This window comes from Halichoeres trimaculatus, unplaced genomic scaffold (genome assembly GCF_033239565.1).
Source record: "Halichoeres trimaculatus isolate MK-OKI-2021-1 unplaced genomic scaffold, fHalTri1.1 fHalTri1_scaffold_15, whole genome shotgun sequence".
NCBI lineage: Eukaryota > Metazoa > Chordata > Actinopteri > Labriformes > Labridae > Halichoeres > Halichoeres trimaculatus.
Window position 1 is genome coordinate 33,859,387 of NW_027437193.1, and position 25,941 is coordinate 33,885,327.

The window sequence follows — 25,941 nt, forward strand, 5'->3', positions numbered from 1 at the left end:
AAATAAAATCTATAAAATGCACATCATCAAAAACAGTATTCCCCTAGGTCTGCAGCTAGACCCCTCTGGAAATCTGGAAATTTGTCTTTTTAAAATGTGTTTGAGCTCTGATTTCCATTATTATGATTATTATAATAATAATAATAATAATAATAATAATAATAATAATAATAATAATAATAATAATAATAATAATAATAATAATAATATTATCATTATTATTATTATTATTTTCATCATCATTAACATTATCCTTTGGGTAATTTATATCATCGTTGGCATTCGCTGTGGACAGTAAAGAAAGAATTTTATTGTACAGGGAAAGATGTTGCTTTCTTGAGCACATGACAATAGAATTTTGATTCTTTTCTGCACAAAATTACTGTCACTGTAATGCTCCCTGCTTCTGATTGGCCAGGGATGTAAGCAGTAACCTACATGAAGGTTGAAAATACTTAACCTATGCAGGAGCGTTAAAAACTTGAGGCTGGCTGCTGAGACCACATACAGTTGAGTTTAAATTAAAAGCAGTTATTAATCACTTATCAGATCAGTAGCAATGACATTTCTGCACGACAAATAATTTTCCATTAGGTTTTGTAGATACTAATTAATCCATTAGCCATGACATGCATGCAGCAGATTCTGTGCAATTAATCATTCACTTAAAAAGGGGCGTGTTCAGAAAACTGTCAGTGTGGGGTTCAGCGAGGTCACTCATCCTGTAAACGACAGGTATGAAACAGGTTACACACCCTGGTTATCGAGAATTTCTCTCTGGAAATATGAGCGATATGTTGTTCCGGACATTGTTCAGAAGAACAGCAAACTCCGATTAAAAACTTGATAAGAGAGAAGAAACATGCTAAGAAGAGTGGAAAACAATTGGATTCTGTGATTAATTTTGTAGTGATGGTGGACACTGGAGCCTAACTGTCAGGCAGATAAAGGACAGAAGAGCAGAAGAAAAAGAAACAGGAGAGAGATAGAGCACAGGCTAAAGGCTAAAACAGGGGCTTATGTGTTTGTGCTAATGTTGCCTCCAACCCACAGTCAGCAGTTATTCTGCAGTGGTCTGTTCATACTTGAGAGTCTATCAATAAAATGAAGAGTGGGATTACGTTAGCTCTGCTTGGTAGATGACTGACAGACATGTCTCACAGCACAGAGCTGTGAGTAGGGCTAAATGTAGACAGCTACAAAACTAGGGTACAAACTGACCGTGTTAGCTTGTTGTCATGTTAGCCTACAGTTACGTCACAGCACCAGGCTGCCGATAGCGCTACATATAGCCATACTACGTTTGCTTGATGTCACGTTTTAAACTGTAGCACTGTGTAACTGTACTGTACCTTACCTTAGCACGTGGTATCAAGTAAAAAGTTGACTTGAACAAAGAAAATTTGTTTCGATCCGATCTCCATTTAAGTCCAAAACAAACACACATGTCGCTAAAAGTAATTTACAGCAGTGTGCAGAGACTCTGGGCCAGGAGGTGGCGAGGCAATCTAAACAGACAACAAAAACAGATCCTCCTCATAGCAACTTTAAGGTGGCAACCAAAACCAGAAAGACCTGGAAGAGAACTGAAAACTACCATTGGGATGGATCCAAGAATCACCAAGGTAGATCTAGGTAGGTCTAAAGTGACCGGTGAGCTGTGTAACAGTTAGAAGACACTGATGTGAAGACCAGCTGTCTGCAGGAAGCCCCCTTGGACCCATCGTCATGAACACGATGAGCTGGAGAGGTTAGGGTCAGACTAGGAACACAGTGACTAGCCAAAAGAGACAATAGTGAAACATTTTTTATGGACTGATAAGAGCTGCATAGTTCTTCTAGTTTGAATAAAAAAACCACATGAAGATGCCTTAAGACGAGGAGGAAATGTCCTTTAAACAAATGTGTTAACAGGACAACGACCCCAAAACTGAGCAGTAAGCAAGCAGCAGTTTCTGTAAAGTGAAAACAAATCTGATCAATTTTTCTTCTTGTTCACCGTTAGCATGGTGCATGTGGCGTGTCAGTTTCCCGATGACACAGCTGGAGTCATACTGAAGACATGTGGGGGGCTCTCACCCATCAGCCTCACTTTTTGACACTGTAAAAAACCACCATCCATACTTTCAACTGTTAGACTTTATTGTTATTACAACAAGGGGCTCACATGAAATCAACAACATGACAAATCAGGACAGCACTAATGACTAAAACAAAACATTGAATAAAAATAAAAAAGGATAAAAAACAAAACTGATTATTGATTTAGACAGGCCACGTGACTTTTTGTGTCTGAATGAAACGGTGGGCGACCAGGATCATCGGTCTGCAGCAGTATCCATTGGAACTTGATATGATTAACACCTAAAATTCTACAAAAACAACTCCGGGAACAACCTTCGCATTTGTATCTCAGTGGATGAGACCCCGGAGCTTGTTACTGAGCCATGCTCCCTCTGCCCATGGCTCCTCCTCGTCCTCCTCTGGATAGAGCTCCTGCACACGGACAAGTTAAAGGAGGAAGAGGCTTTGAGGAAAACACACAGATGATTGACTCTGCTCATGATTTTAACCACTGATGTTGTCTGTGCTTCGTTTCCTACCCTGCTCATTACATCTCAATACACAGCTTCATGGTTACCTCTGCGGCTGATCAACATCCGTGCCTCCCCACGCCCTCCTCTGGCTCCTCTGCCGGACAGACTGCTGATCAGAGGTTGACTGGAGACCAGGCGGCGCTGAGGAACACTGCAGGGCTCTGAGAATAAGAAACAGATATTTCATTTATTCTCTAACAGATACCTGAGGGGTATTGCTCAAAAGTAGGATAAATACATCCAGGATAAATGAGCAGGTGCGGCTTGAATAAGCCTACTCGGCGCTTTCTCGGATTAATTGGTTGCACGATTGGCGAGCCAGGATGAAAAGACGCGGCTTAGTCAAGCCAGGTGTGGATCATTTGGATAAGTGCGCCTTCACAGCCTTCTTAAGAAGACCACGAGATAGATCACAGAATCACAGATTGAAAATGGAACAAGGACGTGCATCTTTCTTCACGCGGGACAAACAGGCAATGCTTCTTCAACTATATGAAGAAGTAAAACATATAATCCACAAGAAAGGCAACACGAGTGTGGTAAGACAAAAAAAAAAAAAGGAGAGGTAAAAAGCCTGGCAGTTAATAACGGACCTGCTTAATGCGTAAGTAGCACGAACATGTACAATGAAGAAACAGTACACCACACACTGTCATAATTATAGTTTAAGGATGTGGAGCTGATGACTTTTCAAGTCCGCTAATCAATACTTGTGTTTTTCTTTAATGTGGCCCATAGAAGTACATGTTACTCAGGTTATTTGAAGTATAATTAAGTTCAAAGAAAATTTCAACTCTGTGTCCGTGTTATCTATTGAATCAATTTATCTTATGTTGTGTCCTGTTTCATCCCTCATCTGTCATGAAGAACAAGCCTGTCCGGCCAGAAAAGAACCTGGCAGCAGGTGAAAACCAAACATAAAAATATTCTGCAGTCTGGTAAGTTACTTATGCGTAGCCCAAAGAGCAATTATCAAATGAAGTGATACATTTGTTGTCTGCTGAGAATGAATTTCTGAACGATTTTAGCCGTGAAAAAAAAAGACACATCAAACCAGCACAGGGGGTGGCCCAACAAGCCAGGACCTGACCCCAGCAGAGGAGCTGACTTAAATAAAGGGAGGCCAGTGATGGAGGGGATCCAGGGGGGACTGTGACAGATAGTGATATAGGCTACATATTAATTAAACCTCTGACAGCAGTTTGACAAACTGTCTTTATTAGCATTGCAATATAACAGTAGGGCTGACAATGAGACTGAATGAATGAATAGAAAGATTGTTTAAGTTAAAAAGTGGAGTCAGAATGATGTAGGACCCTTTCACTCCTAAAGGTGGAGTCCCAAAACAGGACGATTTTCCTATTTTCAGGAGACAGTTAAGACAAAATTATATTCTGTCTGTTATATTGTAGTCCATTTCAGTGGTGTGATATTTCCTTTGTTTCTCCTCTTTCTCATTCTGTAGGTTTAGGGTTGTTTTTTTGTTTTTTATTTATTTTTTACATCAGTTTGGTTTAGTACTAATTTCAGCAAGGCCTGTTTTTTCCATTTTCTTTATAATAAGTTTAAACATTTTATTGTAGGACTTGTATTAATAAAGAAAGGATTCTCAACTGTCTGTGTTTAAATTCATTTTTGTCTTCATATAATCTGTGCAAATAAACAATACTAAAGTCAACCAGCAAATGCAGTGACTACAGTTGTAAGATTTGGGTGCAGGATGATTAAATGATGTAATGTGTAGAAAAAGCATGGAGATGCTGTAAACCATGCTCATTTCTTACAGTACAGAGAGCAGAGCCAGTGCAGGATCAATCTGATCCTGGTAGTTAGCCTGGTCTGGAGCAGGCTAGCTGCAGAGGATAAATCACCATGGTAACTAGTCTGGGATAAACTTGACCAGCTTTTGTTCAACCGACTTGAGGCTAACTTCATCCAGGATAACCAATGTTTGCCAGCTTAAACCCTTATCCTGGTTTTGTGCAATACCCCCCAGCTATGGCAAAGGTTAGGGCTGAGGACAGAAAATCAAGTACTGAGTGTTTCCTTAAAGAACTGTACTGTGGTGATCAGAGCTGCTGAATCCCCCTGACCTTCTTTTAAACACTGCATGGTGTTCAGAAGACAACGCCAACGACTGAGGCTGAATTCTAGTCAGCGAACAGGGTGTCGTACCAGGTTCTTGGCTGGTGGACGGTAATGAAGCATCATCACTTTGCTGTCCCGTGGACTCCATATCTGTTTGGCTCTCCAGCGAGGACTCAACACCAGGACTGAGGACGACAAAAGGGAAGAAGAGGCTCTGTCCTCAAAAGTCCAAAGATTTCATGAAACCAGTCACACAACAGACACTGAAGGATTTGTTATTCAGGAAAAAAAAGGTCAAATCTCTCTGCTGTACTCAACCTCGTGCCCCTCACCCTTCTCCTTCATGCTCCATGAAGACCTCATCTCCATCGTCTGCAGCAGCTGTCATCACGGTGGAGGCAGTAACCATGGGAACTGACTGGGATGCCATATTGTCACCACTGTCCGAAGGCAGAGACTCTGAGAAGACGGTAACTGGCAGAACCAGAGGCAGATGATGATGATGATGATGATGAAGGGCTTAGTGTAAAACTTCACTGGGTTTATGTCATCAACAGACTGTTACCTGGTGCAGCCACTTGTAAAGGTGTTGTGGGGACACTCCTTCCTCCTCCGTCTTCATCATGAGCAGCCAGGAACAGAGGAGACTCGTACATCCCCAGACCTGCACAGCAGGACCACAGCAGACGTGTTGACGTGAGACAGACCCATCCACACACAAAGATTCACAGACTGACTTCATGGTGGCTGCTCTGTGGAAACTTTCAGCTACATTTGATTTTGTACCAACCCCAAGTTTGTAACCAAGCCAGCATTGGGTGAACCAGACTAACACTTAGATTATATTGAATAATGTCAATTTGTTTCAGGCTTTTTATGCCTTGCTCAAGGGCAGAGCAACCCAACTGCAAGGCCCTGCCGACGTTTGTGGTTTCTAAGCTCCTAAATCAGTTCCAAATGAGAATGTTTCTTCATATAAATCTTGATAAGATGCAGGAGATTCATTTTATTATCTTAAAATGATGTCTGCCTGTAGGAGGAGTCATCACAGGCCCACAGACAACAGCAGGTGTCATTTATCAGTTTGGGATCATATTATGAACATGTTCATTCATTCATTTCATGAATCGTTTGATGGAAAACAGAAAAGATTCAATTTCAAGCAGTTCAGCAAATGTTTCAGTCAAAGACAAATGGTCAAAGTTTCCTCATGATCAGAAAACAACATTGTCAGTAAGATCCTTGAGTTCGATAAAGAAAAGTTGGAGTCGGCCAAATCAGAGCCAGCAGGTCAGACTTCATCGTAAATGGACTCAGGTGTTGCTGAGTGAGCAGGTGTTGGTGCATGTTCTACCTCCTTGTGAGGCCAGCTGTCCAAGGTCTGAGTGTGAGCCTGAAGTCTGGGCCAGCAGGTCTTCTGGAGGGCCGAACCTAAACCTGGTGGACAGACCTGCCACCTGGGGAGAACTGAGAGGGAGGCAGAAACTGTCAGACGAGCACGCACGGCCTCAAAAGTGTGGCTGAAAATAACTGGTTTGCAAAAGGGGTGGAAAACTCCCGGTAAATCCCAGGAGAGCGTCCAGAAATTTCTACAGGAACTTCAGCTCATATATGTTGGCAATTTTCAGGGTTCTGTTGTTGTAAATTAACTCCATTTTTCTAAAATAATTCTAGGAAGTGTTCAGGTTTTTTTTCTAACTTAAATGAGGTTTTCAAAAATGATCCCAGTGTCATGGAGTCCACCAAGGTGGTATACTTTCACCTCTCTTATTTAATGTACACATAGCTGATCTTTCGGTACAACTGAGAGCTTGTAAGACTGGATGCATGATGGGTGACAGGAAGTGTTGCTTTAGTCAACGAAAATTATGACTAAATATCAACGTCAACGAACCTTTATCACGTGACGGAAATGGGAGGAGACGGGACGTGAATGGTGGTCATGTGACTAAAACTATAATTAAATATATTATGTAATATTGTTGACGAATAAAACCGGGACTAAATGTGGTTTACAAGATGAAAACTTTGCTTACATACATCTTCTTTTTCGTTAACAAAACGAGATGGGACGTAATGTCATTGCGTTATTTAGTATCACTTTTATCTTGTATTATTTCCATTTCCTGGGTCGCAGTTCAGCGACTGCATCAGGTCGCACTGCGCAGACGCAGGCGACGTCACTTCCTCTATCCCCCCACTCGCGTGGCATTATGTGGAAGACGGAGCCACGGATAGTAAAGTATAACGACAACTGAAGAAACAAAGTTGAGTCTGACACAAATTCAAATCAGAGCATCTTCCGTGTCTGGAATTGAATGTATTCTCGAGTCTATAAGGTAACAATATAATCATAAGATATCCATGTTTGACTTGTGAAATGGATGACTTAGAGAAAATTTTGGTTACATCTACTCCATACTGAGTACTTGTTCTAAATTAAGTGGGTTAAGTAGAATTGCATTGCTCAAAAGAGATGAGATTAAAGTACAATCTTCATTGACTAAAACTATGCAAAAATAACCATGGATAATTCTGACTACAATAAGACTAAAATGCTCAGACTTTTAGTTAAGTGAAACTTGACTTGACTAAAAGGAGTATAAATGTGACTAAAACTAATAAAAACTAAAGTAATAGTTTTCACACAAAGACTAGACTAAAACTAAACTTAAAACGGGTCGCCAAAAACAACACTAGTGACAGGCTCATCAACCATCTGATGTATGCTGATGACTTGGTCATCCTTTCACCTTACAGTGCTGGCCTGCAGCAACTCCTGAAAATCTGTTCAAGCTATGGTGTGCAGTTTGACGTGAAATACAGCTGTAAGAAGAGTGTGGTAATGATAGTGAGAACAAAAGGTAACCAGAAGCAGCAGTTTCCATCCTTCTATATCTCTGATCAAGTCCTCAGTGTAGTGTAAAGGTGACATACCTGGGGCACATAATGAGAAGTGATATGTGTGATCTGTGATGATTATGATATCCGGCGTCAGTGCTGTAAACTGTATGCACAAACTAATACCTTAGTACGTAAATTTCAGATGTGTACAGAAAATGTTAACTGAGCTTTTTAGAGCTTACTGTACTCCACTATACACTGCTCATTTATGGTGCAACTACAGTGAAGCTAAAATGAAAAACTACAGGTAGCCTAGAATGATGCCTTCAGAATATTTCTTAAATTACCTCAATGGTCGAGTGTGAGTCGCATGTTTGTTTATAACAATGTGCCCACATTGTATGCTGTTCTTGGAAACTACATACACAAATTCATGGGTCGTCTGGTTGATTCAGACAATAAAATAATAGTGTCACTTACTCAGCTCACAATGAGCAAAAAAGGTTCACATCCTGCTATTGGAGACATTGCTACAAATGTCTCTTTGTGTTTTAAATCGCTGTCAACATAGGAACTGTATTTTCCTTTTTTAATTTCTTTTATTATTATTAACTATTTGTTGTATTTATATGGACCTAAGGGTCTGGAATAAAGTATAACTAACTAACTAACTAACTAACTTTAAACAACGTGATTGATGCCAGTTAAACTGTACTGTGAATCCCACGAGCAAAGAATTCAGGACCATTTGATCAGCATCAACCACTCTGTCACCAGCCTGCAGCATTTCCACTGAGACCACGTTCTGCATTTGGAGCCTAGAAGTCCTGGCGATGATTTTTGGTAACTGTACATTTGATGGTATGGATTAACTTCAAGTGATGGACACATTCAAGTTACACCAATGCTCATTAAACTGTACAATCTTTAGAGGCCAGGCAGGTTTCGGTTCAAGTAAATTCGTCAGCTCACGTCCAGGCTGTTGAAATACCTATTCATAGTTTTTGTTGCTCTCTCAGAATTTTGTAAATAACATAAACTGTTGTTTCTTTGAATTACACTTTAAAAACAAGGCAAGAAAATCAGAAATTCAGTTCAGTTGAAATGTTTTAGCTTCCCTCACATTAAGCTGCTGCGATTGGTCCAATCGTTTATCTCCCAAGCTTCAGAAATGATTTTCATTCAATAAGTATGTTTTTAAATTCATTGCTCTCACTGTCCAATGATGCTCCCGTACTTACATTATTAAACCTCCATACTTTCAGATTTCATCAAACAAAAAATTCAACAATCAGATAGCAGGGTCTTTGTTCCAAAGAAGCCTAAAATGTACAGTCTGGAAAAAAAACAATCTGATGTTTCTGGAAAAACCCCCAAGTATATCAGACAAAATGAGCCCCAGGAGTAATTTTCCTGTTTCTTTTTTTAAACAGAGTGCATCATTGATTAATAGGTAGGGATGGCCCCTGAATAAGGTACTTTCATAGGTACCAACCGAATTCTGTCTATGGTACAGAGTACTGATTCACTTAAAATCAAACTGTACCATGTTTATGTACCTGAACGCATCCTTGTGACTGTGAGGGAGTGGACAGTAGGTGATTCTCCATGCTGGACATGAACACAGCATTACAAGTTTATATACTGAGAAATAAATATGTTAAATTGAAAAACTTCAAGGTTTTATTATGAAACAAACTCGTATTTAATACCACCTAAGCACACACAGAAGTACTGAAAACTGGTAACACTGAGCACTGACACTGATTGCCAGGTTCCAGGCATCTGTACCGCATCGTTTCAAACGTGAAAGGTCCCCATCTCTGTTAACAAGAGGGGCTTGATTTAGAGATAAGATCCCCCTTTGATCCCCCTTTATTCCTAGTGGTGTGTGTATTTGCATGTGAATGTTAGTGTGTGAGTGTGTGCGTGAATCTTACTGTATAGCCTCTGCAAAGCCATCAGTTCGGTGAGGTACGACCAGAGTGGGAGTGCTAGGAACCATTCTGTCGTCGTCATCGAAAAAATGTTGCTGCAACACACAGAGACACGTTTTCTCTGCAGATACAGATCGACTGAAAGAGTGTGGCTCAGGAAATATGACACACTTACACATACTCTGTCTCTTACCATGTTGCCTATTCCGGGGGTCAACTGGCGTCCTACTGATGGCCTCCGGAGCTGAGAGGACTGTCTCTGTTTGACAAACACATGTCACCACAGTAAGACTCTGACACAATATTTAACGATTCACCACAACATCCTCAAGACTTCACACCCACCTGCCGCTGCCTGTCAAAAAGAACGGTGCACGGAGCAAAATCTGGCATTATTTTGCTTACAAAGCCAACAGCCAGTGCAGCTTCATGAGCCACTGAACATATCAAACCCTGTCTGCACAGCTTTCTATGTCCACACGCAAACCAAGGGAGGAAACTCTTCGAACATGACGAAGCACTCACCGGTCAGCATCCTCAACTCCTTAAAAAAAAGTGTGACTGATTCCAACGGTACCCAAACACAAAAGTCAAAAGGAGTGTCAATGACTTAGTGAAAAGCAAACTATTTCACCGCTGCTAGTAGTTGATACAACAAATAATCAGTGCTGTAAACACATGAGCTGCAGAGCACACGCAGCCCTGAGTCACAGAGCTGTGTGGGGTTGACACAATTAAAATAAGTGACGAATAGTTTTCTAACGTTAACCATGAGAGAAACACACAGGAGACACCAAAGTGATGCATACTGTGAGAGAGCTTAAATAACACAGATTGACTTTTTTTTTAGGTCTTTGTATTGTTTGATAACACTTTTTTCAGACTGATACCAGTACAAGCACTCCCTCTCATGAACAACTCTCTTCGATGTTACTATTTGTTTTTGATAAACTAACAAAAGTGCAAAATAAAACTAACAACTGTCAGAGTTTCAGTGTTTTTAAAAATAAACTGAAGTGCAAGATAAAACAGCTAAACTGTTAGCTCTGGTGCATCTCTGGTTCATTCATGTTGTCTGATGCACATTTGCTTTGGTCTCAAATGACAGCAACGCAGCGCCAACTACTGGTGAGGAAGACTTACTCAATGCAAGATTTTTTTCTGCCTTGTGTATTGGCAGCTGGTATCCTTCACGAGTACAGATACCTTAAAATAAGGCTGGTATCTGCCCATCTCTAAAAGTATTCATGCTAACAGTGTGTTATTCAGTGTCTCAGCACGCACAGTGTAGGCTACACCACAGTGTGCGAGCATGAACACAATAGATGGATGTTAGAGTCTGACAGGATGACTTTAGCTGCTCATGACTGAACAACACTACAGACAACCAGCATCCACTCACTTGGCAGCTGTCCCTTCAACCTGCTTCTTCCATTGTTCCTCAGATGTCAGCTCTGGCCATGGTATCATTGAAGTATTGGTATGGACATATTTTAAACCAGTATTGTATCGAGTCAAAACTTAGGTACTGTGAAAACACTCATTTGAAGAAGTCCATCATGATAAAAACCGTCTCCTCTCGTGAGGCGCTCCGCCCTGATGTTGAGGTTAACAGTCTACCATGTGTATGTGTCAGGTGTATGCGTACCTGTGCCTGTGGGGGGCCCAGCTCTGAAGCGGGGGGCTGGATGTAGAGGCGGGGGGGGAGGGGGTGTGGAGGCCTGCGTGGGTGGTGCAAGCGAGGTGTGAGAGAGGAGGGGGACAGGACACAGGAGGATGGGGTCGGAGGGAGGTGCAGAGTATCTCTCTGGGGGTCGGACTCTGATGTTGCACCACTGCTGCCCTCACCTGAAGGAGATGTGTAATGACGTGAGGTGAGTTAAATGTCATTTTAAACCAACGATGAAGAAGAACCGTAGCCTCACTCACCGCTGTGAGACGGCTCAGATGGTCGCTGAGAGTCTGACGACGCTCCACACACATTCTCCCCAGCATCCAGGGATCCTGGTGGTTCCCGCTGACGTCCTTTTTCTTCACCATCCCTGCTCTCCTCCTGACTGTTCTCCTGCTCCATGCCACTGGCACCAGCATCATCCTCATCTTCATCATCCTCCTGCTGATACAGAACCCTGGGTCATTTACTCCTGACATCATTAAAGCTGAAAACATCTTAAGAAATTAAACAGAACTGCACCTCGTCATCCCCCTCTTCTTCCTCCTCCTCTTCTTCCTCCTCCTCATCTTCCTCTTCCTGCTTCTCCTGCCCCTCTTTGCTCTCACGGCTCTCGCTGTCGGTGTCAATCACGATGACATCCGCGATTATAGCCAAGCCCTGAGAGGATCCCTGATCAGACGGGACGGACTGGGACACGGTCTCTTCCTCTGTGTCCTTCTCGTCTCCGGGTAAGATTGGCAAACTCTGCTCAGGAAGCTCCTACATCCACAGAATACGCACATTATGTCAGGTTTCAGCCAGGGGTGTCTCAGCATCAGATCATTCAACTTTGAGCCCAAATTCAACTCTGAAAAAGCTCTCTGGTACAACAACAGAAATCAAGGTCAGTGTTGAGAAAAGCTAAAACAGGATTTTTAGATGAAGACTAAAACCATGAGTGAAAAAGTCTGAAACCTATTGACTCCTGATCTGGCTCCTGGTCTGGCTCCACTCTGTATGTCAGTTTTTGTTGTGCTCAGGTCAAATACAATCTGTTTTTGACATGGTTTGTTTTATTTTGAAAGACCCTGGGTGTTTTTGGGTAGTTTCTCTACGCAACTTTCTGTCCGGCTCAATCTGCTTTTTGTAAATTGTTGTGTCACAGCTTGGGCATCCAGGAATTTTAAGCCCTGTTTCCACCAAGCAGTTCAGTTCAGTTTGTTTTGTCATTTTGGGCGTTTCCTTTAACCAAAACCAGGAAACGTCTCCAAACGTACTGACCCGTACCGTCCCACGTTTTGGTTCCCTCCTGTTGGGGTGACAGACATACTGATCCAACCCCAGCAGGTGGAGCTAGAAACCCTGCAGTCTGTTGATTGGCTGAAAGAATGGTCACTTCCTGTGTGACATCAGCTGCTGTATTTCTCCTGGTGGCTCACAGCTTTCTCTGAAACAAAGCCTGATTGTTCTTTGTAACAAAGAGACACATGACAATCACTAAGAAGACAAATTGCTGGATGTCTCCATCGTTGCTCGTTGTTACTGTGTCACGTTTTTCTTCTTCGTTGGATTTATTAGCGGGGTACACTGTGTCATGCTGCTACGCTGTCATGCTATTAAATAGCTGACTTGGCTATCACCATCCAGCTAACACACCGCCTTCCTAAGAAGGGCACAGTTGGCTGTGGAAACAGAAAACAGGACCAGGCTCTACTGATCCAAACCAGACAGTTTGGTGGAACTGGGGCTTCAGGAGGCCTACGTATCTCTCCAGCTCTGACTTGTTGGAGCAGGGACACAGCCAGACCAGATCAGAGCAGATCCAGGGTGAGTTGACAAATTGGCTTGAACAGAAACCTATCAGAACCCGACCGTCATCTCTAGCTGTTTCATCCAAATAAAGAAAAATTAACACAAAATCCCTTTGGTGATTCCAAATTGTCTGTAGGTGTGAGTGTGCATGAGGAGGTTGTCTCTCTCTGTGTATGTATGTGTGCCCTGTGACTGACTGGGAACCAGTCCAGGGTGTACCCCACCTCTGACCATAAGACAGCTGGGTTAGGCTCCACCTACCCACGACCCTGAACAGGATAAGCCGTATGGGAAATGGATAAATGAATAAAATACTTTCACGGTAACCAACCTGACTGTCATCAGCTGATTCCTGCGGCTCCTCGTCATCCCTCAGCTCCTCATCTATCTCCTCATCACCTTCAGTCTGACACAACAAAAAGACGAGTCATTGGAAAAACAAACTAAAAATTTAAATATTGACACACACACACACACACACACACACACACACACACACACACACACACACACACACACACACACACACACACACACACACACACACACACAACTTAAAAACTAAAGGCTGTGGAAACAGGGATAACTTACTGCCACAGCAGCTGATGTGAGACACTAACTACTCTGCGTTTAAAGGGGACATATGATGCTGATGCCTGATTTAATACTTACATATAATATAATAAATTTGAAAACAAGACCTTTCACCTGCTGAATTTTCAAAAAATGAGATATTGTATGTTTTCTGATATCCTAGAACGAGATTTGATGCCTCTGAAAATAGGTCATTGCGAGATGACCGCAAGATTTCAAACGTGACAACACGCGGATCCTTTCTTTTTATTGGAGTAATCTGATAAAGCAGCTCCTCCTCTGTGATGTCAGTTAGTCACACAACCGCCACCGAGGGATACACCCACCAAGAGTCGAGTATAAACGTATGAACTATACATGTTACAGTACCGCTTTGACTCACCACACTGAAGCGTCCTGAGATGATCTGTGTCCAGGTGGATTTTCTTCCTCCTGAGTTGCAGAACCGTCCAGGTCTGACTCGGGGTCCAATACAAAAGGACGTATCCTACACTCTGCCATTTTATTAGTGCTATCAATGCCTTATGGTGAAGTTTTGGCAAACAGCAAACTCGCTCGGTCTGCTCCATTCAATGTGGCGATTTTGTAAATACTGCCATGCTGCAAAAACCGACCCCTGGCTCTACCCCCTTCGCCCCTCTGATAGAACTGACCAATCAGAGCACAAACGGCTGTGACATTGCAAGGTTACTGGAGGTCATTCTCCAAACGGAGCGTTTTAACGAGATCTTCAGAATGGCCTAAAATGAGGATACTGAGAACGCTATTGTGGGGCAATAAAGGAACTAAATGACTTGTACTGAGGGCAGAAATGCTTTACAGACATCCTAGTCTGGCATAGTGAAAAGGAGAATCAAGCATGATATGTCCCCTTTAAGGTTGAAATCCGAAAAAATGAAAACCTTCTGCTCAAAGGTTGGGTTTACCTGCTGTGTTACTGTGGCTTTTAACCGCAGTTTTTTACTAGTTGGAGGTGTGTGCGAGGTCTCCGGTCTCCTCTCCTCTTCCTCCTCCTCATCCTCCCTCACTCTCTTTGATCCTGTACAGGGGGACAAACAGGATAAGACACGGTCAGGTAACAGGCTAACAGTTTGTGGTTACTGGTACCAAGTCAGACATCAACAGAAGGCAGAGTTACACCGCAAAGTTCAAGATGACTTCTGATTTCTTAGCTTGGACACTTTGCTCTGTGGCCTCAGTGTGAATTCAGAGGGAAAAGTCACTGGCAAGTTTCAGAAGAGGTCCTTCTCACCCGTTCCCATCTGAGAGGATGCTGATGTTGATGGTCGCTCCGCCTCCATGCTGGTTCCTGCGTCCTGGTTGGCCACCTGCTGCTGAGTGGGCTGAACGAAGGCTGTTGTCTGGGTGCTGGTTGGCTGAGAAGGCGTGTTCCCTAGAATGGAGCTGGCAGAGTGCACCGAGGCCCCTGAACTCATCAGTGCTAGAACAGAGGAAGAAACAAATGAGCGGGAATTTAATACCTGAGATCTGATTGTAAGCATTAAACTGAGCATGAACACTTCTGGTTTACTTATTCTCCTGCTCTCACCTTCCTGGCTATCCGTCTGCGTGGTTGGCATGACGGTGGCTGTAGGTGTTGGAACGGGGACTGTTGCAGGTGTAACCATAGGCCGGATGCTTGCACGGGGTGTGGCCTTGCTGCCAGTGGAGGGACTTGGCTTGTTGCTAGGAGATGGAGTGCTTGGAGTGGGCCGTATGTTGGCGGTGGGAGGGTCGGACAAGCTGGAGCTGGTGAAGACACCATGAAGAGATATTACAGTTTCTCATTAGTTATGGTTGACAGCCGTGTTACAGAGTTCCTGAGGCTTTCTGCATGAGTTACCTTCCTCTGTCCTGGGCAGGACTCTTCAGGGATATGTGCCTCTGGTCACAAGACCTGGACTGATCACCAACCTTTGTGAGGACACAGGGGCATTAGTTTGTGATTAGATGCTGGAACAGCTCAGAGAGAGTAGACAGACACACACACACACACACACACACACACACACACACACACACACACACACACACACACACACACACACACACACACACACACACACACACACACACACACACACACACACACACACACACACACACACACACACAACAAGACCAGTGGACCTAGAGAATAAAGAAAAGGTGGAATCAACTGAGAAACTCAAACAATGATAAGACCCATAAACCATCAGTTATTCCTCAGTTCCTTTAACCTGCCAATAACTATGTTCAGTTCATTCATTGGGTCCATGTACCTTAGCCCCGCTGTGGTCCTGTGGTTCCTCCCTGGAGTCAGGGTGTGTTTGCATCCCTCTCAGTTCTCTCAGCTCTTTGTCCATGCGGAGAAGCCGTCCCTCATACTGAGACTTCAGGGCGTTCATCCTGACCTCCAGCTCCTCCTTATTCTGTTTCAGCTCTTCAATCTCCTGACTCAGCTGCTCCTTGGCACCTGCCAGTCACGGTGGTTCAGCTTTAGCTTCTTCGTCTACTGTAGTTTTATAGAAAATAAAAAGATCCAGGCTTTCTGTGAAGAGCTGGTTTGAAACCTACTGTTTAGCTGGCTGATTTTCGTCTTGGCTCCCATGAAGACTTTCTTGGTCTTCTCCTCTTTTTCAGCCATCTGCTGTCTGAGCTGCTCCTCTCTGTTCTTGCCTTCGGACAGCTGAAAAGAGACATTGTCACTCTATTAGCTGCTTTGAGCTGGGAGACTGTTTTAGGATCATTTCACATCTGTTTAAAGACTAAGTACTGGCTTCACTGAGTAGGATGGAGGACTAGTTGAGACCATTTTTCAGCCAGAACAATGCCCTCAGTTTGTGGAGTCCTCCTCCAGGAGCTCTTTGAACTAAACAGAAGCCTCAGAGTCCTTTACAAAGACCATTGCTAGTCTCTGTCATGTTTTGCTGTTTTATGTTTATAGTCTCTATGTTTTGATTGTCACTTTGTTTACCAAGCTGCACAGCGTTTACTTCAGGTATCTTAAAGCTAGCTAGTAAAGGCATAGACAGTACCATCCTGACAAGTGTTAACCCCAAACCATGACACACCCCACGTCAGGACAGAGCACACATTTAGCTTTTGATCCAATCCAAAGATTTAATCAGGGTGTGGATCTGGAGGTACCTCTTGTCGGAGTCTGGTCAGCTCCTCCTGCGCTGCCTGGTCAGCTTCACTGGACGGGGAACTCCTGCTCTGGCCGGCCTGTGTGCCTGGCGTGGCTTCACGCACCTGGGCGGCTTCTGCCAGCTGCTCCTGAAGACGCTTGATGTCTGCTTCTCGCTCAGTGACCACCTGACGCAGAGACCACAGTCAAAGAGAAGGGAGTCATGGGAATTGTTTTAGGGTGACCATGTTATGAAAACCCAGAAAGTGGACCCCCTACCTGGCCGACACAGCAAAAACAACCAAAGATACTCAAAGATGACAAAGTAGCTTTATAAACCACACATTTATCAAACATGCACCTTTTCTGTTTGAAGTGAAAATTTTCTATAACCTGAACACAAATAATGCTCCAAAGCATGCTTAAATAAACAGAAAAAAAGCCTTTTGCTCAAACATAATTCTCTTGTGCAAAGATATAAATAATATCCCAAAGGTCTCAGACACACTGGAAAGAGGGCTGCTTTTTCTGCAGTTCGTCTGTCGGCATTTTCTGTCTGAGAGCACATCGAGGCAGTCAGAGGGGATTTCTGTTTTGATCTGATTTGTGATGCACTCGACATGCATGCTAAACCTCTCAAAAGGTAGGTGCATCAGCATAATGCCTGTGGCCCGGTGCAGCGCTTTATAAGAAATGTTAATGGTCTGTAAAACAAGCTGAGCAAAACCTGGACAATAGGAGGACGAATAGTCCCCCAACTTTAAGGAGGGAAAAAACAGAACTCATGCAGCTGGTCTGTAATTTGCTTTATCTCCTGTCTGATGATGTTTAATCTGCACCTTGGAAATCTGCCTTTAGGTTTTGGGATCCCAACATGTGGAATTACAGACAACAGACTTGCAAGATGGACGCTGATTTCTATTAGATGATAAATCTCAGATAACGTCATCCCAGTGTGTAAGTTTTGATGGCGCTCCTCTGACTTCGAATCACTGATCCATGATGATTTAAAATGTTAAATATTACATTTACAGCTCAAACAAAGCTAAACCTCAAGTCTTCAGAGTCTTTAATCACACATTTGATAAACAGAGCATGTTTTAAAGGAGCCTCACTGTGGACCTTTGTTACAGTAATTACTGATGGTGTTTTAAACCAGACATACAGGTCAGCTCTGTGGTCAAGGCTAGCTCTTTCTAGCTGAGGGTTGTAGTCAAAGTGAAATCACACCCAAGAAGAGAAACATCTTGAGAAAGTTATCCATACTTGTATTACATCAGGCTAGGACTTCTGTAACTCCCTGTATGTCAGCACAGACCAGTCAGAACTTAATCACCCGAGGCTCATCCAAATGTTGTAGCTGGTCTCCGAAGAAAAAAAAAAACTGGAGCACATCATTCCATGAATATTGCTGATTAAAGACTCTAAAACTCAATAAAATCATACCTTAACATTTCCTTGAACATAACATGCATCCCATCTGGCGATAAAGCCTGCCATCGCTCTACTTCACCTCCTACAACATCAACAGCCCACCAACTTTCCATGCACCTGTGACTCACCTCAAAATGGCAGTTTCTTGAAAATTTCAAAATTTGTTTGGAATTTTTGCAAATTTAACATTTCAATTTTTTGTAACTTTTGCATTAATGTTGAAATTAAAGAATTTGCTCAATTTTTTGAGATTTCAAAACTTTTTGAAGTTTGTGCATATTTTTTAAACTTCATTTTCTAAAATTTCTTTGCAATTTTTTAAAACGTATTCATTTTTTAAAATTTTCGTAAACGTTTTAAAAATAAAAAACAAAGACATAAATTTCATAAATTTAAAAAGCTTCTTGTTTAGATAATGATTAACTAGATATTAACTATGCATACATTTTTTTACACTTTATAACCTATATAATATTTGCAGTAGATTCTGTGGCTCTGTGATACTTTAATCCCAGGTGAGCTGAGGTAAAATGACTGCAGAGCCCTGTTTTCGACGTTCCTCCATCCTGCTTAAAAACTACAGGTGACCGAGCTTTTGCAGTTGCTGCTCCCACTCTGTGGATTGCATTACCTTTGCATTCACAGACTGCAAACAGCCTCTGTACCTTTAACACTGAAACACACTTATTCACTTTGGCCTCTGGAGGAGTATAGTCACTTTCATTGGGCCTTTGGTTTATTGTTATCTTTATTGTTGTTTTATGCATTTATTGTTTTCATAGTTTTTTTTACTAGTTTTGTTTCACCCTTTTACTGTAAAACACTTTGGTAGTTCACTCTTTGTTTTAAATGTGCTGTATAAATAAAGCTGACATTGACCATTGGTACTAAAGTATACATACATCACCATGAGTCATCAAAAAGTACAAAGACACAAAGTGTAGAGATAAATTTCCAAGTAGCTCAAAACATTCAGTGTGAAACTTTCCAAACCTTCTGCTGGCTCTCCACTGTGCCTTGAAGCTCAGTCACCTTTAAAGACAAAAGGAGGCTACATGTTAGCATATCACATGTGCAGGTTATACAAGTGTTACAGCCTAAAATGATATCAGCTATAGTACATGTCTGTTTTCTATTACCACTGTAAGTGCTACCTCAATGAAAAGGAATTCTAAAGTAAATATGTAAAGTGCATTAAATAAAGAATGAGTCAAACACAGACATGTAAACTAACCAATATGGAGTGAAAAAAGAAGGATGCTCACTTTGCTCTCTGCTTGGCGAAGAGCGGTCTCTAGGTTACTGACTTCCTGGTTATGGACCTGCTGACTGCTTTGCTGGGTCTGCTGTAGCTCCTTCTGACTGGCTAGGTTTGTCTGAAGAGACTCCTTAGCCTGCTGGAGCTCCCTTTGGAGCAGCTGAATCTGGTTCTGGCGACCTTGGACTTGGGACTGAGCTGATTTTAACTGGTTCTGAAGCTTTGAATCAGAAGAGAAGAGTTTGGGTTTTCAATGTGGACCTAATTCTTGGGTAATCTATTTACAGACTTATAAACTGTAGAATCTGGACTTTCTATGGGAAGTGTTCTGCTTTCTTGTCCAGGTGATGATGACCATCTACACAGCAGCAGGCTTTGGGTGTATTCAGGGAGACTGGTTCATGTGTGGAGCCAAAAAAAACAGGACAGATCTACCACGACGACAGTCCTCATTCAGTTGCACTACCATGACAACGTATTTACCAATAAAGATATCTCATTGTAGACACGACCAACAGCTTTGTGTGGATTAAAATAAAAAATCAGTTAAGGCAGCGTTGTAAAAGTGAATGTAGAAAAATAACCACAGGCTAACTGTAAACCAGACTTAATGCAGTGTATCCCCTACCACTGTATGGGGGGGCAGCCCACCCCCCAAACAGAGGCACCCCCAAAGGCTGCAAACCTTGGGGAAACACTGTTATGTAAACCATAGCAGTTACTGTTGGTCACCAAGGTCATTCATTGTAGTCAGACACTGATGGATTGTGACAGCTCAACAGCTTCTGTGACGCTGACATTCATCCAAAGGAAGCTTCACAATGGGATGGTTTGCAAACTTTGTATTTCCAACTGAATAACTGCAAGTCTCTGTCAGGAGTTGCCAGGGTCTTGGTAGTACCTGCTGAGTGCTGGTCTTGGTTTGCTGAAGCTCCTTCTGACTCTGGGTCAGTTGGTGCTGATTCTGCTGCAGCTGAGTCTTGGTCTGGGTCATCTGGGTCTGGGCCTTTAGACAGAGATTTGACACTTCAGCCATTGATTCCAAATGAATGTAGTCGAAGGGGAATTGACCAACACTGGACGTGTTGCTACAAAACCCTGATACCAATAGTACAGACCTAAGCCCTATCTGTTTGGGATTAGTGCTATGTGGAGACATCAGGTAGATTAGAATAACCTCCTGATGTCACTTTTTGGTGTGCACTGGTATGGGATAAGTGAAGCCTGTGAATAACACAACTCACGCTGCAGCTGAAGCTGCAGCCAGTCGAGCATTCAGATAAGAGGACAAGACGTCCACGTCCAGCTTCAGTCAAACAATGTGCACTAAAAAATTCTGGATATGCTGAATAAAATTATTTATCTTGAACCTGAAAAGCTTCTATGTAAAAGATCAGTTCTTACTGAGTCCTAGCCTTCAACCATTGATCAGAGTGATTTGGACTGGGGAGGGGTACCTCTCACATTTGAGACGATACGGTACCAATGCTCGGTACCTGGCCATCAGTATGGGTACTCAACAGTACCAATTTTTGGTACTTTTTGTGTTTATGTGGTAAAAAATATCAATTTGTTTAATAATTAAATGTTTTTTTTTCCAATTGAATGTATTTATTCTTCAATATATAACCATATGATGCTGTGTTCATGCCCAGCATGGTAAACCGCCTACACTTCCACTCCCTCATAGTCACTAAGATCCATTTAGGTACCTATACTGTTGGATTTTTCATGAATCATGTTCGTGGTACCTGGTGTTTTTGACAGAATTCGGTTTGTCCCTATTAATTAACATAATGTGCACACTCTGTTAGCTCCAAACAGACTGCAAAGAACTTCTCATCCTTTTATCCACATGGACCTCTGGATTTCTGTTCATACAGAGCAACTATTGGACAAAAGCTCTGACTCTCCATACACGTCTCATAATTTACATTTTAGAGCAATAAAACAAAAAAACCAACGCTGTTTGACCATAATTAAATTTAGATTTAATCATTAGTGTGATCACGTGCTCTGAGACAGCGCTCAGTGCCAACCTGCTGTGTGCAGAGAGAGACTATAGGTCATATCTTGGGCTCTGTGTCTTTACAGCTCTTGGCTCAGGGAGCGGTCTAAATATCTGGCTGTAGCATGTTTTCTTTGTTGTTATTATAACTGTGTAGGCCTAATGTCCTGTGAGTGGCATTAAACCAGGAAAATACATTTTTTTTAGGGATGTCCCGATATTACATTTTCACTTCCGATACGATACCAATACTGCAGCATTGAGTATTGGCCGATACCCATATTAATCCGATACAATATCAGCATTAAACATGCATACTTTTATTACTTATTTTGTAGTTTGTCTGTCATGTTAGGAAAGGCTTGATTAAGTGATATTATTCAAACAAAGATTAGTAATCAGCAACAGTAGGTATGAGGAAAAACTGACCATTTATTATTAACCAATGGGTAACAGAAACTGCTTATATTGGAGTGCTTATATCAGAGATTTTAAACGCATTCTGCTACGATACTGATACTTGTTTTTTTGCTGATATCCGATATCAATATCGGACTGGGCCACCTCTAAATTTTTTATTGTTATATTTACGTCTATAAATCAGACTACACATAATCTATGTATCGATGATGACAAAGGGTACATAGCCAGTCCTCTTCTATCTGACATCTATCCAAAGTGCTGCTAAAACCTTTATTTGGATTGATCAACACTGTCTGAATCATTTTTTAACAGAAATGATCAGAAAAAGCCACTGAGACCGTCTTAAAAAAGTATTACCACCCAAAAGTATCAATTCTCTTTTATCAGAAGACCTATGTGAGTCTGAAACATGCTCGGCGATTTGCCCTGGAATTTTTACTTTACAAATTACAGACATGGCCAATTCACAAGAGATTACAAAAGCTCAGCTACCTTTACAATTATTACATCATATTACATATAAACAAAGGTTCCCAGGTAACACTAATCCTGTGTGACAGCATAGAGACCTGTGCCACAGTCAGGCTGTCGACATTCTCTGTAACTTGATCCTTCTGAAAATGCTGTGCTTTAAAATAATGCACAACTGATATTTTTACATTTTTAAGGGTTAAAAAGCATCAGAGCCTTTTAAAAAAGTCCCTGTAAATGTGAATCCGAGTGAATGTCTTACTACGTTACATTGTAGGTATCAGATTGAGAGATGCAGCAATCGTTCCTAGCCCCTCTATGATTGCTGCTCTGACCTGCAGATGGTTTAGCTTCACATCGCTGTATGATGACTGAGGTGTTTCACATTGCTGTTAGTGAAAATACAAACAGAAAGCAGGCTGTCTGTGGGGACACACAGCACCTTTTACCTCCTTCTGGATCATGAATGATAATTCAGAGTAAATGCTGCTCTGTGACTGACTTTCTCTATTAAGTCACCGAGTTGGAAAACAAAACAAAAATGATCATTGTGAACACAGTATGTGGGAAACACTGGTACCATGATCACTCTCTGCTACTGTACCTCCTTGAGTTGGTTCTGGTTCTGTGTTAACTGGTTCTGGGCTTCTTGGAGCTTCTCCTTGGTTTGCTGGCTTTCCTTTTTGGCCTGCTCCAGCTCCTTTTGAGACTTCTGGGCCTGTTTGAAAATTAAATAAAAAAATACACTTCCTATTATCGTATCCTTCTGCTAAGAATCTCTCAGTCTCTGCAACAACAGAGCGAATATATATCAAATCTTAAACAGTTTTATACGATTACAACACGTGTGTTGTAGACACTGCATGGGCTTGAAATCACATCCAAACCCATTCTTTGTGAACACAGTTTATCACAGTATCCATAGGTACGGTAAACTGGAGCGTGAAAAGGCTGAGCCTGTTTAAGGTGGACTAAGATGACATGGTGTGGTCCAAAGAATTCAAATTCAACACGTTCTTTGGAAATCAGAGGAGAGCAGCAGGTAGTTATGAAACAACACAGACTGTCACTCAGACATTTTTTTAGGTTAAAAACTCTCACTGTTCAGCGAGACAACTTTAAACCGTGTTCTGTGAGTGTTACGATGAGCCTGGCTCTGCTAGAGAGAGTCAAGGTGCTAAACTGGCCTGACCTGACCTGCTGCTTGTTCACAGAGTTGATGCAACAAAATAATAAACAGGCCCCTGTCCTAACTTTTTATATGAGCCACTGGTCAAAAAATCTAAATGACAAAATATCACTACCACAAGCTCTATACCCTCAGCAGGGTCTTCGAGGGTGCATGGGAGTTTGCCCAACCTGTCCACGTGTGTTTTGTGGACTTGGAGAAGGCATTCGACCGTGTCCCTCGGGCTTGGAGTCCTGTGGGGGTTCTTCGGGAGTATGGGTGCCAGACTGCTTGTTATGAGCCGAGCCGACCGTGCCGGAGCTTGGTCCACATTGCTGGCAGTAAGTTGGACTCGTTTCCAGTGAGGGTTGGACTCTGCCAGGGCTGCCCTTTGTCACCGATTCTCTTCATAACTTTTGTGGACAGAATTTCTAGGCGCAGCCAGGGTGTCAAGGGGGTCTGGTTTGGTGACCTCTGGATTGGATCACTGCTTTTTGCAGATGATGTGGTCCTGTTGGCTTCATCAAGCCGTGACCTTCAACTCTCTCTGGATCGGTTCGCAGCCCATTGTGAAGCGGCTGGGATGAGAATCAGCACCTCGAAATCTGAGTCTATGGTCCTCAGCCGGAAAAGGGTGGAGTACCCTCTCCGGGTCGGGGATGAGATCCTGCCCCAAGTGGAGGAGTTTAAGTATCTCGGGGTCTCGTTCATGAGTGAGGGAATGATGGAGCGAGAGATCAACAGGCGGATCGGTGCAGCGTCTGCAGTAATGCGGACTCTGCACAGGTCTGTCACCTATGGTCATGAGCTTTGGGTAGTGACCGAAAGAACAAGATTGCGGGTACAAGCGGCCGAAATGAGCTTCCTCCGTAGGGTGGCCGGGCTCTCCCTTAGAGATAGGGTGAGAAGCTCGGCTATCCGGGAGGAGCTCGGAGTAGAGCCACTGCTCCTCCGCGTTGAGAGGAGCCAGATGAGGTGGCCCGGGCATCTGACAAGGATGCCTCCTGGACGCCTCCCTGGTGAGGTGTTCAGGGCACATCTCACCAGGGGGAGACCCTGGGGCAGACCCAGGACACGCTGGGGAGACTACATCTCTCAGCTGGCCTGGGGATGTCTCGAGAACCCCCGAGAAGAGCTGAACGAAGTAGCTAAGGAGAGGGAAGTCTGGGCTTCCCTGCTTAGGCTGCTGCCCCTGCGACCCGACCCTGGATAAGCGGAAGAAGATGGCTAATATTAATCTATGTTACATGAAACAATACTTTTTTTAGTTTTAATTGGGTTGTAATGATAATTAATCTTAGGTAGAAGAATATAAACTGAAAAAAAAACTGTTTAAGACTAAAGGAATGCTTTTTTCAATCTGTCTTTAGCTCTCAAGCTGAGGACAGGGCAAAAAACAAACGCACAAGCACTGTGCAGCTGCCTAGAGCTTCACACCTGAAAAAGGAGCAGTCCGTAGAGTCAAGGAACCTAACCAGGTAATCTGAGAGTTTTGGGGAAAAGCTCAAATTTTGATACCTGAAAATGTTGACTCAAAAGTTGAGCAATGCAATAAGAGCCTTGAGGAGCATCTGTAGGTTATGGGGTGAGTCCGCAACAGGTCAGTTACATGACGGGGTACCTAAGGCCTTAAAGAGAGGTTCAGTCTCTCAGAATAATGTTACTTTTTAGGTCTCATTTGTCAGCCATTGAGACCAAACTGGTTGCGTTTGCTGAGGTGGTTTTACTTTTTTTTGCTCTTGTGTGTGTCTGGGGATCCTTCGAGAATCATGGCTGCATTGTTTACGTACAAGATTTTACCTGTTAGCAGCCTGTAGCATGTCGAAGCAAACCAATAGAAGGGCTGGGGGACTGAGGGGGCTGAGGTGAGGACAACATGCTGTTGCCGCAGAGCACTAAGAAGAGTTGTCCTCCCACCCATCGTTAAGATCTGTCTCCTATAAGATGGACGAGCTAGCTGTGCTAACCCAGCAACAGAGGGAATACCAGAAGGCAGAGTAGCATCATGCTATTCACAGACATGGCTAACAGAGCTAACACCAGACACCAACACCACGTTGGAGGAGCTTCACCTGCTGTGAGCAGACAGGATATAGGAGACAGAGACTGAACAGACTGCTGAAGAAGCTCAGTCCTGGAGCCTGTGGAGGTGGAGGCTGGCTGACTGGACAATGATGGACAAGCTGTCGTCTCTGATAGACATGTTTTTTTCCTAGTTGAGACTTCTAATATTATTCCATTTCGAAACGCTTGAATGTTCTGCACTCTGTATTTTCTTGTTTTGCTGTTGTGACTCTGAATTTCATGGGTCATGAAGCACGTTCTGTTCTTTTCTCTCTTCTTGCTCACCTCCTCGTCTTTAGTGCGAACCTCCTCTCTCAGCGTGTTGAGCTCCTCCTTCACCTTGTTGAGTTCCTCCTGGGTCTTACTCAGCTCCTGTTGAACCACCTGGCTTTGATCGGCCTCACTTCCAGCTTTCTGTGCTTTCTCTGCTGTCTCTGCGACCAGCTGGAAAACAAACAAACACTCAACCCTTTCAGCTCT

The 25,941-nt window shown here is 42.9% G+C and overlaps 1 protein-coding gene across 2 annotated transcripts in view; it reads right to left on the reverse strand.

The window, feature by feature from the left end:
* Nucleotides 1-2,129: 2,129 nt before the first annotated feature.
* LOC141803987 (nucleoprotein TPR-like) overlaps nt 2,130-25,941 on the reverse strand; it is a 44,059-nt gene continuing 20,247 nt past the window's right edge. The window contains exons 32-55 of one of the 2 annotated variants that reach the window (XM_074688162.1): nt 25,747-25,905; nt 22,834-22,947; nt 20,229-20,333; nt 19,335-19,547; nt 19,063-19,101; nt 16,656-16,823; nt 16,083-16,194; nt 15,788-15,981; nt 15,370-15,440; nt 15,076-15,275; nt 14,779-14,967; nt 14,453-14,565; nt 13,264-13,338; nt 11,661-11,900; nt 11,396-11,579; nt 11,115-11,314; nt 9,660-9,725; nt 9,470-9,561; nt 6,040-6,152; nt 5,251-5,349; nt 5,018-5,159; nt 4,773-4,870; nt 2,642-2,758; nt 2,130-2,496 (exon numbers count right to left, since the gene is read on the reverse strand). In XM_074688162.1, the coding sequence (XP_074544263.1) occupies nt 2,438-2,496; nt 2,642-2,758; nt 4,773-4,870; nt 5,018-5,159; nt 5,251-5,349; nt 6,040-6,152; nt 9,470-9,561; nt 9,660-9,725; nt 11,115-11,314; nt 11,396-11,579; nt 11,661-11,900; nt 13,264-13,338; nt 14,453-14,565; nt 14,779-14,967; nt 15,076-15,275; nt 15,370-15,440; nt 15,788-15,981; nt 16,083-16,194; nt 16,656-16,823; nt 19,063-19,101; nt 19,335-19,547; nt 20,229-20,333; nt 22,834-22,947; nt 25,747-25,905 (3,162 nt within the window). In that variant the 3' untranslated portion in view covers nt 2,130-2,437. Of the gene's footprint in view, nt 2,497-2,641; nt 2,759-4,772; nt 4,871-5,017; nt 5,160-5,250; nt 5,350-6,039; nt 6,153-9,469; nt 9,562-9,659; nt 9,726-11,114; nt 11,315-11,395; nt 11,583-11,660; nt 11,901-13,263; nt 13,339-14,452; nt 14,566-14,778; nt 14,968-15,075; nt 15,276-15,369; nt 15,441-15,787; nt 15,982-16,082; nt 16,195-16,655; nt 16,824-19,062; nt 19,102-19,334; nt 19,548-20,228; nt 20,334-22,833; nt 22,948-25,746; nt 25,906-25,941 lie in introns of both variants that reach the window. The other variant, XM_074688161.1, reaches the window with a different exon arrangement.